The sequence below is a fragment of the Pollicipes pollicipes genome, unplaced genomic scaffold (assembly GCF_011947565.3).
Source record: "Pollicipes pollicipes isolate AB1234 unplaced genomic scaffold, Ppol_2.1 Scaffold_6138;HRSCAF=7277_pilon_pilon_pilon, whole genome shotgun sequence".
Lineage (NCBI taxonomy): Eukaryota > Metazoa > Arthropoda > Thecostraca > Pollicipedomorpha > Pollicipedidae > Pollicipes > Pollicipes pollicipes.
In genome coordinates this window covers 5,057,669-5,077,445 of record NW_023596818.1, presented here as the reverse complement: position 1 = coordinate 5,077,445, position 19,777 = coordinate 5,057,669, and the positions used below count along the sequence as shown (strand labels likewise).

At 52.6% G+C, this 19,777-nt stretch overlaps 1 protein-coding gene across 1 annotated transcript; it reads left to right on the top strand.

Annotated features, from left to right (window-relative positions):
• The first annotated feature begins 698 nt into the window (after positions 1–698).
• LOC119106093 (ankyrin repeat domain-containing protein 17-like) lies at positions 699–18,861 on the top strand. Its single transcript, XM_037229689.1, has 21 exons — positions 699–867; positions 2,946–3,100; positions 3,494–3,544; positions 3,993–4,166; positions 5,344–5,492; positions 6,276–6,429; positions 6,985–7,061; positions 7,614–7,740; positions 7,999–8,139; positions 9,232–9,333; positions 10,143–10,467; positions 11,385–11,584; positions 12,581–12,703; positions 13,389–13,455; positions 14,425–14,562; positions 15,324–15,510; positions 15,876–16,056; positions 17,143–17,270; positions 17,615–17,747; positions 18,141–18,266; positions 18,754–18,861. The coding sequence occupies exons 1-21, from the start codon at positions 699–701 to the stop codon at positions 18,859–18,861; spliced, it is 3,015 nt and encodes a 1,004-aa protein (XP_037085584.1).
• The last annotated feature ends 916 nt before the right edge of the window (positions 18,862–19,777 follow it).

The window sequence follows — 19,777 nt, the reverse complement described above, 5'->3', positions numbered from 1 at the left end:
GGGATGGCGGGGTTCAGGGCCGGGGAAGGGGGTCGTTCGCCCGCAACTGCTGCTCAGGTGGACTATGTCGCTCAGTCCGCGACCGTCGAGAATCGAAGGAATGCTGCTTCCCTGCATGTACGCGCTTTTCACCGTTGAATGTGAACGTACATATGCGGCCGCCCGTACGTCATGCCATACTTGGGGTGGGTTTTGACTGCGCGTAACTACTGTGTAGCAAGGTGGAGAGGTTTTCAAAAGTGTAACACCACTCTCAGGTGTGGCTGCAAAGCATGTTAAAACGTGTAACAGATATTTTCAAACGTCGTCAGATATCGCCTGGCAACGAATACTTTTGCGGCAAACGGCGTGACCATTTTTGTTTGAAATTTCTTGGTCAATTAAGTGCCAAACGGAGTTTTGTTACCTTGTGCATCGTTACGTCTTGCAACGCTTAACCAGGGGAAGGGGTTTCTCCCACCGTAACCAGTGCCCAAGTACCGGGTTGTGGTGTTGAAAAACGGCCAAAAGTGCTAACTGCTGGTTATGGACAGCCTCTACTTATTGAACAATTGTGTGATATTTGAACCGACTCCGTCATTGCGTGCCCTTACACAGCTACTGGCAATCCAGCGCTTTGCTACCCAGCCGTTGAACTGGATTTCCTTTCCCCTCAACAGACCTCTTGCGGTCCGGAAGGGCGGCCAAGCGTGCGCACGATGTCAGATACAGACGCGCCGGAAATCGTGAGGAGGACGGCGGAGATGATGAACAGCGAGCTGATGGGCGCCGCCCTCCACGGCTGGCACTTCGAAGTTGTCCAACTGCTGCAGGAGGGTATCGACGTCAATGTGGAGGCCCTCTTCCACGCGGGAAACGAACACACAGGTCAGTCGCACGGGTGGTGCGCTGCAAGGAAACGTCGTGGGTGTTGGCATGCTTGTGATGTGTGACTAGTTTTGGATTGCTGTATCTACGGGTGTCGATTTGTATTCTGTTGTGATGGCTCTGCCCCCCCCCCCACAATGTTGAGTTGGCCCCGCATTTTTTTTTGGCTGGAATGCTACAAAACCCGTGGGTAAAAGATGATCATAACTCGAAGGCTATCTGCTTTGATCTTTCGCGTAGTGGCATCTCGAGCCACTCTCATAAAGAAAAATCATGGCTGCTCTCACCGCAAGAAAAAAATCGTGACAGCTGAGCGGATAGATAATGCGGTAAACTTCACATGCCTGGCACCATGAGACATTCAATGGTTTACCAGGTTAAAATATAAAGCTCCGGAATACAGGAATGACATTGGTCCTTCATGGCCAACCCCATCCCCGTCCCCCACAACCGAAAGGCGTGCCGCCTCCTATGACCGCCATAGAAAAGCGCCATCGACGCTTAAAGGGGCGCCTTCATGTGGCGATCAGAAGAAACGCGCGCATCCAGTGCCTGCTCCCTGGATCCAGCCCTACTTGATTACTGGACTGCTTAAATTAAAGACATCTTTAAATTATACAAAGATTAAAAGCATATTCTGCGTTTAAGCAAAACAAAGTGGGCTAAATCCGGTGAGGCAAAAATGGGGGAGGGAGGGTAGGTTGTCAGGTCTTCGGTTCGCCCCCCCCCGGACATTTTACAAAAAGTGACACACCTGGTTGAATCTCCTGAAGCTACCATAAGTATGTCATCACAGTACGTCATCACAATTTGCTTTTGTCAGGTGTATCATATATTAAAATCTGTCAGGGCAAATGCAGAATTTTGTAATCGGTAGAATAGATGACGTTGTTTTCACAGAAAGTTGTCGTACCGCGGGCGCCCTGAATTCCTAGGATGGCTTACAACAAGAGCGCATGTTCACAATCTCTTTATGCGACGGGTCTACTTGCATTGCTGATATTCATCCGAATGCGCGAGCACGATATTAATACACATGAAAAGGTGAGCCTAATGCCTTTCCCCTTGAATTTGACTTTATAATTAATATGGCACCTTCTTTCTTCTATGTGCAAGTTTTGATCCTCTCGATTCTTTATTACATAGCATTTTGTTCAATGGACACCCATAACAGCTTCCAGAAGTCCAGACATGATTTACAGTTTGGCAAAGTAATCTGTGGAGAGTGGGGATGTGGTATAATGGTTAGGACGCTCGGCTCTGGGCGTGTCGGTCCTGAGTTCAGTTTTCTGCGATACAACTACCGCATCCAATATGCAGCCTAGTAAAGGCTTGCCGTCTCCAAATAACGCAGTTGGTGAAACATTACCCCACCATTATTATTACTTAAGTAATCTACAGCTTTAAAATATTGAACATCATGATTGACCAACGCCAAGACTGATTGGGAACTTTACTTTGAACATGAGAATGTATCACACTTTTGCGTTGGCTCATCAGGCATTTTGTGTGCGGGGTGACCGGACCTGCTCGCTTGTAAGTTTTTACACAAGCCTCTTCTCGCGAGCGGCACACTAGACAGGAGGCCTCCTGTCTACTAGACAGGAGACAGGAGGCCTCCACGAACCAGTCTCAAACCGAGGTGGGCAAACAGCGCGTCCGCTGGCAGACGGTCCCCCAGCATAACGCGCTGCCGCCAGAACTGGCTCCCAGTAACAGCCATGGACATGAAATGCCACTGGCTGGATACCTCGGCAAACAATTTTGTGTCTTCATTAACAGTTTCGTCTGACTGTTGTGTGTTAATCTATGCACGTCCGCCGGAATCGGTATGCATGAAGCTTTGGCAACATCCTACACTTTCTTGATTCGTGACGTGCTTGAGTTAGGATGAGCCTTCTAACCTTGTTTAGTTACGCATCGCCCAAAATATGTATTTTTGTCCATGGAGCAGGCGTGCTACACTTCTGAAAGAGTATTTATGCTCATTTAAAGCTTTTAAATCTTTGCATACACCTTAGCTGTACTTTTTGCTGACGTCTTACCCAGCTTGACCGACTCATGTGCTCTGGCCGCAGTGTACCAGGCCCTGACGTACGCCATCATGGGAGGCCACGTGCACGTGGTCCGGACCCTGGTCGAGGCTGGTGCCCGTTTGGAAGACGAATGCGGCCCCGGCTGCGAGACAGCACTGATTACGGCTGCAACTCTCGGGCACACGGAGATCGTCCAGGTACGGACACCCTCGGCCTCCGGTCTGTCCGTGAACAGCCGGCAACAGGGGCAGCCTTCTGTCACATCAGACCCCCGTCCCAGCTGGCAGCAGCCCGCTGTCACGTCAGGCCTCCTGCCCCCACGTCAGGCCGCCGTCCCGGCAGCAGAGTTCCCAGGTTGTGTTGTGAGGCACTCAAGTTTTTATGAATGGGGTGTGTTGTTGCCGACATTTATTTGCCACCCTGTTTCAGAGCAAGGCATTCGACTCCCTTGCCTCCCGAGCCTCCCTTGCGTCGCGCAGCCGAGAATGCTGTAGTTACAGCGGCCGGTACCGTTCGCCCAGTCAGGCCTCGGGCTTGTGTATTTGCACGTACTGGCTTGCAGACTGACCGCAATTGTGTTCTTGTTTCAGCATTTGCTGGAGCACGGCGCTCAAGTGAACGCTACCTCCCGTTGGAAACAGGTACGTCCTTTGTGACATGGAGTAAGATGCGATGAAGCAGATGGACACAGCTCCGTATCGTTGGTGACATGACTTTGATCTTGGCTTGAAACAAAACAGATAGTCTGTCTGAGCTGTAGATTTTCGAGGTTTGTAAGATTTTGTGCTTGACATGCAAATTGTCGAAATCCCATGCGCCGTCGAGCTTATGGCATAACTAGTGTTAGCGGGGATGGTGTTCATCTCCTGGATTGCTACGGCATTAGATAAATTGTCATTAGGCTTAATTGTTACGGCGTAGATCGCCGAGACTTATCATCCTTTCAATCCGTTTTCGTCTTGAGAGCTAAATTGTTTGATAAAGAGCATAGTGCTGCCACGCCCGAATATACAAGTGACTTTCCAACAGGCCACTCCGGAACAGTCCGAAAGGTTTCACAGACTGGTTACACCGTCCTCCTCCCCGCAGAACTCGGCACTAACGGCAGCCTGTGAGCGGGGCAGCGCAGAGATAGTGCGCCTCCTGCTGATGGCGGGCGCGCACATGGAGCACCAGAACCTCCAGAAGTACACACCGCTGATGGTGGCCTGCGATGGCTGCCACCTGGAGGTGGTGCGGCTGCTCATCAGCAGCGGTGCTCAGGTGCGGACCACACACTGCTGGGCAGGCCCATCACCGAAGACGGTGGGTCCGCGGGTGGCGGGGATGCGCCGATGATTGCCAACGTATGCAGCTGATATGGCAACTACGAGTTGGGCTGTACTTAGCCCACAAAGTCTCAATATCTGTCGGTTTTAAGATAGTTTGACTCTCCAGGCTCTCTCTTCAGTTTATGAAGTTATATCGTCTAATATGTGGTCTAAGTCTGGTACTATGAATGCTATGGTGCCGCCGCCGAGTTACTCAGCGACACCTGCTATGTGGGGAGACCGACCGCCATGTCCTCTTTGGGCGGGGCGGGGGGGGGGGAGGGGGAGCGGCGCACCGTACGGCAGGTCTTGATGGATGGTGCCCACCTCACGTTGGAACGCATGCCCCATTTGGGACCAGGATCCGTGCGCCAGACGCCCTATGACATCTTGATAGATGACTCGAAAGGATTAAGGACGGCAATATTTTCCATTTTCTTGAAGACGTTCAATGTCCTGTAATATACCTAACTTAACATTGCCTCCTTACTGTTCATAATCATTTGTTAAATGAGATGTAAGTTATGAGCACCACGTGACCACGGCAGACGACGTACCCTAAGGCCCAAATCATCTTAATCATCACATTTCCACCCTTCGGTTAGAACTGAAATGTGTGGCAAAAGTTATATTGGACGGCACTTAACATCATTAACATCAGTTTCAGTAGTTTATTACAAATGTGGCGATGCATGGAAAAATGATGGTTGCCGATGGTACTTTCTACTTAAGAGTAGTGTTATTCACCATGCAGATTCTTGGCTGTTCGGTGAAACGGGGTTCTGTCTTTCGGTACCTGGTATTTAATCGCCGTCCGCTCACACGTGATCATCTGCACCTAACCCTCATGACTGGACCCGACCCCTTGGACCAATGGCCTCCGACCTGTGATCTGATCTCTTACTACTGACCCTGAGCTCTTGGCCCTAGTCTAACCCGTAGGGTAGCGGATGACCCTGGCACGGGACTCGACCTCCGACCAGTGACCCCCGACGTATGACCTGACCTCTCACCCCCAATCCCCGTGACCGTGACCCTAGCCTGACCTGTAGGGCAGAGGATGTCCTCGATGTCACACGTGACCGTGGTCCTGACGTGATCTTTGAACTGACCCTGACTCCTGATCGCAGCCGACAGAGCCGCCGGGTAGTCCGATCTCGCCGCTGCTGTTGGCAGCGCAACATGGCCATCTGGAGGTGGTCCGGCTTCTGCTCGGTCAAGGCGCCGACACAGAAATTGTTAACCAAGCAGGACACACCGCCTTAGTGGAGGTGGCCAGGTCAGTGGCTTCCCGTAGGGAAATATCGACGCGGTATTGGATTAAACTGTTCTAAGAGGTCGCGATTCTCCAAATTTCAAAGCATTGCGAACGTGTTTCAAGTATGCATTGGGAAGAACGATCGTGTAGTAAGGGAGCTGTAGGTTTAAGTCGGCAGGCTTTAGACCCGATGGAGAGTGATTTGTTCAACAATCCCATATATTCGTAAGACCAAGCCTGAAATGTACGTACACTTAGTGGTCTGGATGGGTCCGTAGTTTCTGAAAAAAGCCAGCAGCGGCATGAATAAGATATGTTTGTGTTGTAATGTGTAAATGTTTTAACTAGTAGTGCTTCTATTCCTCTCTTCCCGCGCGTGACCTGTGGCGGCTCCGATTTTGACTCTTGCCGGCCTCAATGATCTCACCGCTCTCTGGGGCGCATCGGTGGTGGACAGCGCCTTGTACCGATTCCACACGCTGTGCGAAAAAGTGCAGATAAGAATAAAAAGGGTCATAGTCCTGTGTATGAGGTGTTCTACAGCTCTGCTCACATCTTTGGCAGGGTGTATATTTGGTCGGATCGGACGGCATTTAAAGGGAAAGTTTCACATTTGAAAAGGAGAAAAGACATGATATTGCATGAAAAGCTCACGATTACGTATCAAACGATGCTGACTCACGCTGATGGTGACACAATGCGTATAAAGTAAACTAGTCTGATTATCCTAACGTGAAGGTGACGTGAAGGTCTCTCCATGTCCAAGTCTCCAGACGCTGACAATGTGCCCCTTTCCTGCTCCAGAAAAGGGCTCACTGAGCTGGTGGCCCTTCTGCTCTCGTATGGCGCTCATGTCAACTTCATCACAGAGGACGGCAAGAGCTCGGCACTGTCGTTGGCGTGCGCCAATGGACACCTGGAGACGGCCCACATCCTGGTCAAGGTCACGATCTCAGGGGTACCCCAGCATACGGCATTCACTGCTTGAACACGTTGTTCCCAGGCGAATCCTCATCTGAAGTGTACTGCCACGCATCTGTGTCATGCGGTGCATGCTCTTAAAGGGAGGATGGCCACTTATTAATCATTAGTTGTTGCTTACACCATGTGTCTCTTACAGTTGGGCTAGCTCGGACGCGACAAACATACGAGCGCTTTCTAACATCCAGTTTAATACAAAATTAGCCGCGAGTGATTGAGGGGAGAGCATCTGGAAATAACTTCTAAGGATTATTTTGGATGTGTTGTGGCGCGTTTCCTCTGCTGGCATGCACCAATCTCCACCAATGCAGTTTGCGACGTTACACTATCTCTGGCGCACCCGTGATTATCAGCTCTGACCTTATTTTAACTGCCGGTCTGATATCATCGTCGGCCATCGACACAGACTGTTGCAAGGAGCCCAGTAAAACACTCTGCATCCCCGGGAATACTCGGCACCGCCCACTGCCTCCAGCGCTTCCCGTCACAGTGCCCGTCACAGCTGACACTCGTGTCTGGGTCACTCTCACAGGACGGAGCCGAGATCAACAACTGCGCTGTCTCACCGCTGTTTGAGGCCGCGTGTGTCGGCAAGGACGAGATCGTCGAGTAAGTCTGGTTGCCTAATGCAGCCTGCCAGTGCCGTGGACTTGGGCCAGGCGTGTTCTGCTTTGCTCACGTCGCCGATATTGCAAGTTGCTTACACTGGCAACTAGAGATTGCCAAGAAGGCCGAAATGTCGCCACGAAACCTCCGATTGTTTCATAAAGACCATTTAAGTTTCAGTTTCAGTTTTCAGATGATAAAAAAGTGCGAATCAAAAGTTTGCACGGAACTTGCGAAAAAAAATTAGTAAGGCGCTGGAACGAAACCTTCGGGTTCCTTGCAGTACCTGTTTAAAACTTGTCTCTGCCTGCCGACGCTTCTGGACTATTCTTATTATTTAGCACGTCTGTTAGCATGCCAGTAATGAGCTTTCTCATCGTGCCAATCTCCCTGTGCAGCGGAGCTCGCCGTATCAGTCTTTCCTCCATGGCTGGAGAAACACCGCCCGTGATGGGACTCGATCCCGCGGTTACCAACACTGACCGATCGAGCGCCATGCCTGTGACATCTGGTCGCTGGTTCTGGAGGCTTATCCGACGGCTGCGCTTTTCGCAGTTGGCTGCTGCGGCTGGGCGTTCCGGTGCAGCATGAGAACAGTGACGGAGACACGGCACTGATCAAGGCAGCCCGGCACGGCCAGACGGCGGTGGGGCGCATCCTGCTGGAGCACGGCGCTGATGTGGTGAGCGATCCGCACTACCGAGCGTCCAGACGTGGCCAGCGTTCTCTCCCGACGTTCTCCAGCGTTCTCTGTCCCGATTTATTTTGACGTGATGCACATCGAAGTCATGAGGAGCCCTGCACTTACACAGCCACTTATCATTCTCCAGTACATACGCTCACATCGAGTCTCGCTACCAGTCGCTCTCATGTTCTCAGCCAGCCCAGTGTTTTCAGATCGTCACGTGACGTCCTCACAATTACCTCCGCCGGCCTGCAGGAGGCGCTGAACCACTGCAACCGCTCAGCGCTGATGGAGGCGGCTGCTGGAGGCTACAGCGGTGTCGTGCTGTTGCTGTTGGGCTATGGCGCGAACGTGAACCGGCCCTCGCCCGACGACACGGCCACGGCTCTGAGCCTGGCCTGCCGCGGCGGCTGGCACCACACTGTCCGCCTGCTGCTGCTGCGCGGAGCCGACCCCACGCACCGGCTCAAGGCAGGTGGCCGCCGTGGCCGGGCCTGACGCTCGGGCGAGGGCGCGAGCTGGCCTGGCTGGCGCCGCTGGGTTGTGTGGCGCCCAGCTGACGCGGCCCGGAGAGGAGAGAGGGCTGCACTCAGAGGAGGGGGTAGGGTACTGGAGGCAGGGTGGGATGAACAGTGGGTAGGAGAAGGAGAGCCTTGCAGAGGTCAGATTTTCTTTGTCCAAGCCACCCGCTACCCACGGAGCCGTGTCCACACCCACCCACTACATATTTGCAATGACTAGTACACACCCGTTATCAAAACGTTTGCACTGCCAAGCACTTCAATTCTAAATCATGGAAACTTTCAGGAAAGTTTACGCCTAGTCCTTCTTCTTTGCGTTGCTTATTGCAAAAATAGTATCAATGAAGCTTTTATTACTAAAAGAAGCGGAAAATAACCTTTTCAGTGTTGCTTGGATTATCCACATACCATTTCGCAAACGCCTCGCTCACGTCTTAAAACGTGAATTCCCTAAAATACTTACCCAACCAATCCGTTCCACATTCCATTTGAATACCCATGGGTTTACCCAGCCAAGCAGTAGCATAATGATCTAATAGTGGGGCTTGTAACCCGTGGGACTCATCAGTCTTGCAATGGGGGACGGCTCTGACGGCTCAGGATGTGAAGACCTGTCAGAGGGTGATTACAACGCTGATGACGGGTCAAAGGGTGGCAATGATCGTCAGCCCAGATCTGTTGGGCAGGAGTGTGCGAGCAGCTATCATCCGATCGGTCCTGACGGGCCATCTGGCCGGGCTGGCTATCCCCCCGCCGTCAGCGGCTCGTATCAGCACGAGGAGAGCGGTGTCTTCAGCGTGTCCGGTGGGCGGACCGGCACTGCGTCACGCCGTGACGCTGTTCTGCTCGAGAGGCGCTGCTGAATTGCATGCACTCTACACCAGCGTGGAAATGACTATTGCTTCAAAGTCGGGCGCCTAGAAGCGCGTGACGATTTCTGACCGGCACCTTTCTTTCCAATCCCCAGGGTGATTCATCAGCCCTGGTGGAGGCGGTTTTGAGGGAGCATGTGGAAGTGGTTCGTCTTCTCCTGCGGTTCCCGAACATTCCTCCGCTCTCTGATGAAGAGGTGAGGCCGCGTCATCCGTGACGTCACGGTGCAGTCAGCTGTCTCCTGCGTATCCACCGCTCCTGACCGCAAATGCTCCCATTCTGTTGTGTGGGCGATGACTGGATCATTTCACATTAAGAAGCGGTGGTTGACAAGGGCTAGGTTTTCACGTCTGGTATTGTTTCCGAGTGGGTTGTGCTTATTGGGCATTTCTAACTCCAACAGGGTGACAGCATGACCTTCGGCATGCGCGAGCTTTTTGTCTCTCTGTCACGGCCGTCCTCCACCCCCAATTTCGGGTTACTTTTCTTCAGGCTTGGCCTGCTTAAACATACGATAAAAGGCAATGAAGCCGTATCATTTTTTTTTAAATTAGTAAGTGCAACAAAAATATCTACATTGCAAATCCGATTCCAAGACTGGATGAATACATGAAGATCATTGGGAACCGTGTGGACAGAATCTGTTGAGTGATTGTGTACCGGAAACTGTTGCCGGGACATGAAACGTGCGATTGCAGCTCATTTAAGAACCTGATGCTTGGTTCAGCCTGATGTGGACAAATAGTAGAACGCAAGGAGGCGGTGGTACAAAGCACAAAGAAAAAATAGTTTGCATGCATAAACTGTCTGTTGGCAGAGCGTCTGTTGCTGTACCCCGCCAAGCAGCCGATACCGCGTGAGGCTCTACTTATAATATGCATGTCATTCCGCTGGCTTGTACCATCTGCGGGACTCGTGCCCGTCCAGTGCCGGTTAGCTATGGCTTTAAGATCCTCTCCCCCTGGGTGTGAAACTGAGCCTTTACGTTCGTTTTTCTGCCGGCAGCTGGCCTCCCTGATCGATGAGGAGATGGACTCGGATGAAGAAGTCGATCCCCAAGGTGGGAGGTATGACAGCCAGGACAGAAAAGGCCACAGGCAGGGCGAAGCTCAGCAGACACAGGACGCGGATTTGTTCTGGCAGGACAGAGAACTCCAGACGCGAGAGAACAATGTATTCAAGCAGGACGAAAACTGCTTCATCGAGGGGGAAGACGTTCTCAGCCAGGATGAAACGTCATACTCGAGCGACAGCTCAACAGAATGCTCCGATGACACGGACGACAATGCCTCTGACGATGATGATGAAGACGATGATGGTGATGACGCAGGTGGGTGTCTGTCTCTCCGTCATGGGAATCAAGCAAGCTGACCGCATGCGAGGCGGCTCTGTGCATCAGCTGAAGCTCCGGTGGCCGTTCCCCTCACTGGCCGACTCTCGTGGTCCAGCCAGATGGACTGAGGACGGAGCGTTGGGAGCGTGTTCACTTAGCCTCCCCAATGTCATCAGTGCATGGCGTGTTTGGGTATTATGTGAAAGCTAAATGAATCTCCGAACAACGGTGCGGTTCGTGATCAAGGTATCACTTGACTCGCATTCACTCTCCCCGCTAATTAGTACTGCGGAAGACCAGACTCGCAGTTAAAACCTGTCCTGGTCAAGCTCAGTTACTTAAGTCACTTCCTCATCACGTTTAACCTTATCCATGTAACAGTGGAATGCCGGAAACTATATATGAATGCAAGTTATTCCGTTTTGCAGACAGCGGTATGCAGTCTGCGTCCTCCAACGACCAAACGGTAGGGCACCCCTGGCAAGTCACTGCACACCGAAGTGCATCCATGTTAATTTCACAGTCAAAATGTCATGACTTGCATTGCATAATCACTCTGACCACCAGATCGGCTATAATCAGTGAACTGCCGACTTTTGGAAAATCGTACACAACGTTGACTTTCTCTAACGACGTCAATTGCTGTGCTTTTATTAATTAGTTCTTGAGTTAATTGCTGCACAGTTCGTACACTGCAGTTCCCTGCCTTTATTGCTGCTGCCCTTCTTTTCATCGCTCGTGTTATTTGCTGGGATGCCATGGTATCCCACCCGTTGCTAAGCATGGATAAATTCAATTAATAAAAACAATACAGATGTACATAAACGGCCAGGTGCTTCTGTTACAGTTTCCGTTTCTTCCACAGGGCGGCGCTGCATGTGCGCGAGCACACGAAGCCGTCGCCGCGTCTCCAGCCGAGGATTCTAAAGCCTCTGGCTCAGAGGCAGCGGCTTCCGAGCCCTCTGACTCAGAGGCAGCGGCTCAGCCTCTGAGCGGCCCGGTGACCGGCGCCCAGCTCACCCGCAGGGCTGAGTTCCTCAGGCAGCAGAGGCTGGACATCCGGGAGAGCGTTGTTCAGTACCTGCGGGACGACGCCGCCCTGTCTCGTCTGAAGGTCAGTCATCGGGTCACCCTCCCCCCTCATTCCCTGCTCTCCATTGGGGGACGCGGGCGGGTTCAGGGTCGGCCCGTGTCACGCGGAGTGGGGTAGGGGGTATGGGTGAGTGAGGTGGGGACGGGTGTTGATTGTTAAACGGGCTGATGTAGAGGGATCGATGAAATGTGCAGGGACATGGCTGCAGGAGCATTTGGAAGAGAGGAAACGAGACCATTGTAAGACACAACTGGCAGGTGGACCTATCACAGGGGTGGTGACTGGCTGGAGGTCATCTCGCACGGATAGGAAAGGCACAGCGCTTAGAAGAGCCACCTCCCCCCTTTTCGACTTTGGACAATCTAGCATTGTCCTGCGGTGTTTCACGTGTGAAGATAGCAAAGGGACTGACGTTGCACCCTTCCTTCCTCCCATTTGCCCCTCCCCTCCCCCCCCCCCGATGGGTTTCACCGTCACTGATCAGACGAAATGCAGTTCGCGCCTGTGTGCCGATGAACATCCCTGGAGTATTTCAACCCTGTAACGATTGGCCTGTGGTCGAACAACAAATGACAGAGCAATATTCGCCAGTGTGACGGTGTGTAGGTGAAGTCTGAGGAGGAGGGTGTTGGTGGGAAGGGGAGGGGTGAGGTTATAGGATGGCTGGACATTGCTGATTGGAGCACACCGCCCCGGCTGTGATCGGTTTAATACGTCCTTTGATGTGTGTTCCTCAATTTTCTACGCAAAAAAAAGAACGCACAAAGCTGCTGTGCTATCACAAATAAAACCCATGGAGCTCCTTGAGGCCTATATGGCAGCCAAGCGTTTTGCAGGAAAAACGTGTGAAACTTATACTTGCATGTGTATGCCGCTGCTGTTTGCTGCTGCGGGTTTCCGACAGCATCGTCTTTTGTCTGTGCCACGCGACCGTGACCTCACATGACCCAGAGCACCGCCCTTTCGGCCTCCGAGGTGTCTCATCGTCGTGCTGATCTTGACCTCGCTGCCGAGCAGACCACGCTGAGGCAGCAGGAGACGGTGACGCCCGCCGAGAGGGAGGCCTTCATGCTGGAGAGGGACAGGTTGCAGCAAGTCCACCAACAACTTCAACAGCGGCTGCGGGAGAGCGAACAAGAGGTGTGTCTTCGGCGGTCGGTGCTCGACCGCATGACTATTGTTGACTATTTTTGACTGTTGACTATCTTGAATATTGCTTTTGCACTTTTTACGCCTGACTAAACCGTGGACTATCCGGACATGACAAAGCGCGCGGCCGCGTCACAAAAAGTAACTGCATATTTTTTGGTTGTTTTATTAAAGCCGACCGCATAGAGTCCCCAGTGTATCAATGCAAAGCTTCGATTGGTCCACTTTGGTCATCTGTAGAGGCACGAATGGTTAATATTTTCCGTGACGTCATGTAGATTATTTCTCCGAAGCGGCGATTCTTTTCTTATTTTTTATCATCTTTGGCCATCGACCGTGCGGCAAGCATACGGTCGCCCCCTAAGCAGAGCCACTCATGTAGCCGCGCCCGAGACAGCTGGTGGGAGTTGGCCTTCACACATCAAATATCACGATGGTCGTCAGGGAAAATAAAACTTAAACTTCGCGGAGGTCATGTATTAAGCAATGGATATCGTTTAATGTCTGAATGGAACATCTGTCGTGTAATAAGCTTCCAGCGCCTTGCTTCCAACATTGCCATACCCGAGTCCTCTTTGTATTTTGACGGACGGCGATCGACTAGAACGATAACGGAGTTGTGTCCAAGGCGTCCTGTTCACGAGCGTTCATGGTCCGAACCTCCTCTGCCCGCCAGATCACGGAAGACTTCAAGGTCATCCACCAGAACGAGGAAGTCCCCATATCGCCCCAGCAGATAGAAGGTGCGGCTTAGTTGGTACTGTAGTCCACAGCTGACGGGCAAGCCTAGGTTCCTCTCTGGTCAGCCGCAGGAGCAGGAGCTTTGTGTCGGAGTAGGAACAGGAGCTGGCGCAGGAGACTTGCATGAGTTCCGCGGAGCCCGGAAACCAGCTGCTGTAAAGAGAACCTCGGCATTATTTTTACAAAAAAGTACATTTACGTGCAACATATGTATACAAGCATATATATATATATATATATATATATATATATATATATATATATATATAGATATAGATATAGATATAGATATAGATATATATATATATATATATATATATATATATATATATATATATATATATATATAATGTCTCATGGGCGCACCTCGCTTCACACCTGTCTGTGTGTCCGGAAATGGTGTTGTCTGGACTGGATCTGGATCGAATCCGTGCGGATCGCAGCCCTTGTAATTGAAATGGATTCTGAACCAAATGATTCAGGTGCTATCGGGGTATGCGATCAGAGGTGGCATTCCGTGAGTCAGAGCTGGTCGTCATTGGTGCTGTTTTTCTGGGCGAACCGTTGCCGCTATTCGTCCTGCACAATCTCACCACTCTTCGCTCGTGACGTGCTTCCATGTGACCGTGACGTGCTTCCATGTGACCGTGACGTGCTTCCATATGACCGTGACGTGCTTCCATATGACCGTGACGTGCTTCCATGTGACCGTGACGTTCTTCCATGTGACCGTGACGTGCTTCCATGTGACCGTGACGTGCTTCCATGTGACCGTGACGTGCTTCCATATGACCGTGACGTGCTTCCGTAAGCATCAATGCTGCTCCTCGTTCCGGTGAGGTGGTGTGTTAACGATGCTGCCACGTAAAACTGATTGGTAAACCAAACCGTGCTTCACATATTGTGTTTCCTGGCCGACGGTGTCGACCCTGGTGGCTGGGCAGCGAACTAACACTTGGTCGTGTTCACAGCAAGGGGAAGGCGATTTTTGCCAGAATTTCTGGTGAACCGGGTGTCGTTCAGCGACCAGCAGTCGCCGCTGGGCATGGCCTGCTCCCTGGGAAACGTCGAGGTGGTCCGTCTCCTCCTGGATAACGATGCTTCGATCGGTTAGTCTGGGGCGAACTTATTTCGATACGGTAATTGTGTTTGGTTTACTTTATGGCAAGGAGTTTCGCATAGCTGCTCGAATTTTAAATTTGCGCTTTCAAGCGTTCCCTGCCAGAAACACAGCCATCTCATTTCTGGGTTAATGTTTACCAATGGGTGTTTCCTGGGTTATAAAGACAAAGGCTCAGCTTTAGGCAAGGGTGCCGCTCACCAGATGTAACAGACATCGGAGCTTATGCGTGGTGTGCCAGCTCACAGACAAAGACATCGACATAACACCGCATAATTTAAGATAAACAGATACGAGCTTCCCATTAGGTGCAAATTGACTTATTTATTGGGTACATGTATTTGCCGTAACCGCTGAGGGCGTCCGTGTCTGTGTTTGTATGCGCGTGTGGGAGATGAGGACAAAGTTCGTCGAAGGCGCGCAGCTGAGAGACAATGTAGTTGAACCGCAAACCACACCCACCACTCAGTGATTGGCTTACGGCGACCGTCTCATGTCAGACATGTGCGTCGAGACTTGTCACACGAAGTGATGCGTAATCCACCGCCGGCTGTCGCTATCCCGGCTCTGACAGGCCTTTCTGCACCCAGAGCACACCAACAGCCGTTATTATCCCGGCTCTGACAGGCCTCTCTGTGCTCAGAGCACACCAACAGCCGTTATTATCCCGGCTCTGACAGGCCCTTTTCGCGCCCAGAGCACACCGACAGCGGTTACTACCCCGGCTCTGACAGACCTCTCTGCACCCAGAGCACACTGACAAGGCGGGCTTCACGCCGCTCATGCTGGCCTGCCGCGCCGGCCACACCGAGGTCGTACAGCTGCTGCTGCACAAGGGCGCCAACCACAGGCACCAGGCCAGCGGCTCGCTTGAAACGCCGCTTACGCTGGCCTGCATGGGCGCTCATCACCAAATCACCCACATCCTCATCCAAAGGTAAGGTTCTGACCCCGATGTATGCGTGCATGCGTGCGTTGGTGACTGTGGCAGAGGTGGGTGTTCGTGCATGCCACTCGTGTGCCCGTGCATATGTGGCCTGGTCGATGTTGCAGCCGCCGTTTGCGTAGGTGGATGCATGTGCATTTACATTTGCCGAGGTTTGATATACTTGCATCCATTCGGCAAAGGTGTGTAATGCTTGCTCGGCACCGATCATGCGGCAACATCAGAACGGATTTCGCTGGTCAGAACCGCGCCGATGACTGACCGAAACGGATCCTCAGTTTTCCCCTTGACGTGATTCTCCACCTGTCGCTGGTGCCACCTCTCCCGGGCTTCCCTCACCGACGCTCCTGTGTCAGGGGCGCCCGTGTGGAGCACCGCAACGGCCACGACAACACGCCGCTGATGCTGGCGGCGGCCAGCGGCAGTGTACAGATCGTCCGACTGCTGCTGAGGGAGGCGGTCGACATCAACAGCAGGCGGTCCTCCCGCTCCAACGTCACGCCACTGATACTGGCGGCCAGCCACGGACACCTGGATGTCGTCAGGTGATCCATCAGTCGGCCCCGGGCTTCGGCCTTGCCTGGCCCGCGTCGCCAGAACAGCTAATTGCGTCGTCTTAGTACTAAATATGCCATGCCTAGTACTATATATATACTGTTTTTGGTACTATTTACGGCACACATCGTTTCGGTATCGTTCATCCCTTGCACGCACTTGCTGTCTTTGTGGGTTAACGTTCGAGGAACAGCCTGGAACCAAGCAAGCCGTTTTCCAAGCATTTGGTGACCAATACGTGCATCAGCCAGATATGAAGTTTTAAACGGACCATTAGACCACTGAGACAACCAAGAGCCAGAGGAATATCTTAAGATGCTAGAAATGTAATTAATCTGCTGCCGCCGACAGATATCTGCTGATGAAGGGCTGTGACGTCTCGGCCAAGGTCAAGGGCAACAAGCAGACGGCCTTGACCTTAGCTTGCTTCAAGGGCCACGACGAGGTGGTTGGTCTTCTGCTCCAGCATGGGGCCAACCCCGAACACGTCGCCATGTTTGGAACTTGTCAGGTGAGAAACGGACACTCTAACCGGCCTGTGCGATGAAGTCAGTTGTCAGCTATTCATTAGGCCAAAAAAGATGCTGTCGTATTGATGGCGCGTCTGCCAAGAAGCGGTCAGAACCGCAGACACATGTTCCGAGACCACACCTTGCACTGACACGTTTGCAGTTTGCAGTCTAATCCGACAATGGCATGACCTGTCTGCAGTCTGACCCGACGATGGCATGACCTGGCTTAAGTCTGATCTGACAATTACATAACATGTTTGCAATCTGACTCGAAATTTCTGCAGGCTGGATCGATATGTTATCCGTTGGACATCATGTTGCATGATGGCGTGGATGCGGTCTGCACTATTGTTGATCTATAAAGCCTAGCCGCACAAGTCAACAGTCTAACGAGATGCGGCTGTAGTCGGAACTTCCACGTCCACAGGGTGAACTGGCATATCAACAGTGACATATCGTGTCCACCGCTGGCCAGCCTCGTCCACAGCTTGACCGATGACCTTCGCAGACGGAGATGACGCCGCTGATGGCGGCCGCCTACCAAGGCTTCCCGAAGGTGGTGCGGCTGCTGTTGGAGCGGGACGTAGATGTCAACGCCACGGTGCCCGGCGGCGGCGGCAAGACGGCGCTCATGCTCGCCGCCTGGCGCGGCCACACCACCCTCGTCATGCTGCTCATCGCCAGGTGGGGATCGGTCGGCACGTGAGCGGGTTTACCATGGCGCGGCCTGGGTCGTCGGGCTGGGGCTGTGATGCGGGTTTGATGTGGCTCGGCTGTGGCTGTGTGCTGCTTAGGCGGTCAGGTGCCAGTGGTGCTTCTGTTTTGGTTTGGGTGCACAGCTGGCATCATTCTGTCGCAACGCGCAGCATTTTAAACACCAGGAGCATTGCCCGCAGCCCCAGTACGCCATCACCCTTGGCTTTGCTGTGCGTACGTGTTACTCGTCCCGCTCAAAACTAAGCTAAATGAACTGCTCTCCGAGCAGCTATTGTGGCCTGCTTCGTCAAAACCCTGGTTGATGTTTACAGAGGGGTGGCAATCGAAGCCCGCAACACGGCGGGCCGCACTGCCCTCTGGTGGGCGCTGGACGCGGGTCACGGCACCATAGCACGGCTGCTGCAGACGTGCGGCGCCTCGGTCGACGTGCAGGACACCAGACAGGTCGGTGGCAGGCAGCCAGGACATGTCGTAACGACTGCAGCAGGCATAGATGTGCGAGATGGGCTCAAGAGTTGACAGGGCCTGTGCCAGTCCAATGGAACACATGTAGCTCCTGTTCTCCTATTGGGCCGTTCTCGGCATTGATCTGTGTACATTCAAAGAATCTGTGCCGACCTGCCGTCATTGTACCTTCTACGTGCTGAGATTGTATGTACAACAGCGCGGCACCAGTCTGTTGGCACTACTCTTCTTTTCTGTGACCGAGTGTCACAATCGAGCCGTGTGGCGTGTGATCACACCCAGACTTTTTTCCTTGCCGCTTGTGGCTGCACATCAGCCTGCTGCGTCTCCGTTGTGACAGTCCAGGCTAACCTGCCCTCTGCGCGGTGTCAGGTGTCATGCATCATGGCGGCGTACCGCGGCGGCAACGTGGAGCTGGTGCGCTGGCTGTTGAAGTGTGTGTCGCAGCTGCCGTCTGTTGCCGAGCTGAAGCAGTGCCTCCGGTCCCGCTCGAAGAAGGTGAGGGTGTAACGCGGTCTCGGGGCGGTGGTGACGTGGCGTGAGTGAAGCAACCATGTGCTTTATAATACACTGGCGCTGTAAGAGGTGAAATCGTGGGGAGATGCCTATTACGGATTTCAGTTGAATGGTAACATAGCAAGTTAATATCTAGAGCAGCATCTAGAGACGTTAAGCTGCTGATGGAAAACGATTATCGAGACCTCTGAAAAGATCTTTCTGACCTCCTGTGATATGTTACTGGGTCACATCGTTACCTGATATCTCTCTTCCCCTTTGGTTAATTCGCCGCGACTGAGGCTGTGCAGTGGGCTGACTGTGGTCAGTGTGTCATCGCCGAAGGGGCATCTCGTCAGGACTCATGTCCAGATCGGCCCAGGCCCACCGCCGTCTTGTTGCCTGTCATGCCGCGGCTAGGAAGGCGATGTTTTAGTTCGTCGCCCTGCCACCAGGGGCGTGACACTGATCCCCCTTCTCTCGCCCGCAGCGCTCGATAGCCCTTCGCGGGCCCCTGTTACCCCTGGGGACCCTGTTTAAGCGTCGCGCACAGTGCCTGTACTTCATCCGAGCCGAGATGAAGCAGCGGGGGTACTGAGCGGGCAAGAAGGGCGAATCCTTCCTCGAAGAGCTGACTCCTGATGTCGCCGGGGAGAAGTGGAAGAAACCGGTCACCAAAGACAAGGTGCACTGGCGTGTACCTTCTCACTCATATTGCCCATACTAATGTGCCAACGTGACCGACATGTCGCCGGGTGAAATGATGTGTCGGCGCGCTGGCCAAGTGTACCGGGCTAGCACTGACGCCGGGTGAGATGGTGTGACGGCGCGCTAGCCAAGCTTACCGAGCTGGCACTGACGCGGGGGAAGTGTGACGTCAGAGCCGTGTTCTCTGCAGCTGTGTCTGGCAGCCCTCGTCCTGTCATCTTCGCCGCGGAAGTGGTCTGCTTGTGGTGTTCATGTATGATATGGTACTGCTTAATAAATACAAATGCCTTATAAACATTGCGTTTGCCAGTGGATGTGTAATTGTGCCACAAGAAATCGGGCAAAGGGCCACCGTCAGATGATAAGTTTCAGTGGTCTATAAAGGGGAACATTTCACATGTGAGAATGCTAAAGTAAGCATCAGATATGATGAAACGAGCTCACTTGTGACTATTCTTCACTTGTCCGGATTCCATCGGTCGTTTATTTGTATACACACGTGGTCACATCCAGTGGCGGTGCCCCGTGCTTCCGTAGCTACCACACGATAGCGGCACATTTCGCTGGCATAGCTTTCAGTCTGGTACATTCAGAGTTTTTCTTGAGTTTCTGAACACAAATGGTTCAACTCGTCAGTTGTGTTTGTACTTACTGCTACACATCTCTCCACATCGGATTATTTATGAATGAATCGGATGAAACCGGTAATGGATGGGTCGCGCGGTCCATTACGACATTGCCACACATACTGATTACCCAACAGCACACATAGGCGGATAGCGGGCACAGACAATGTTTCGTTAGAC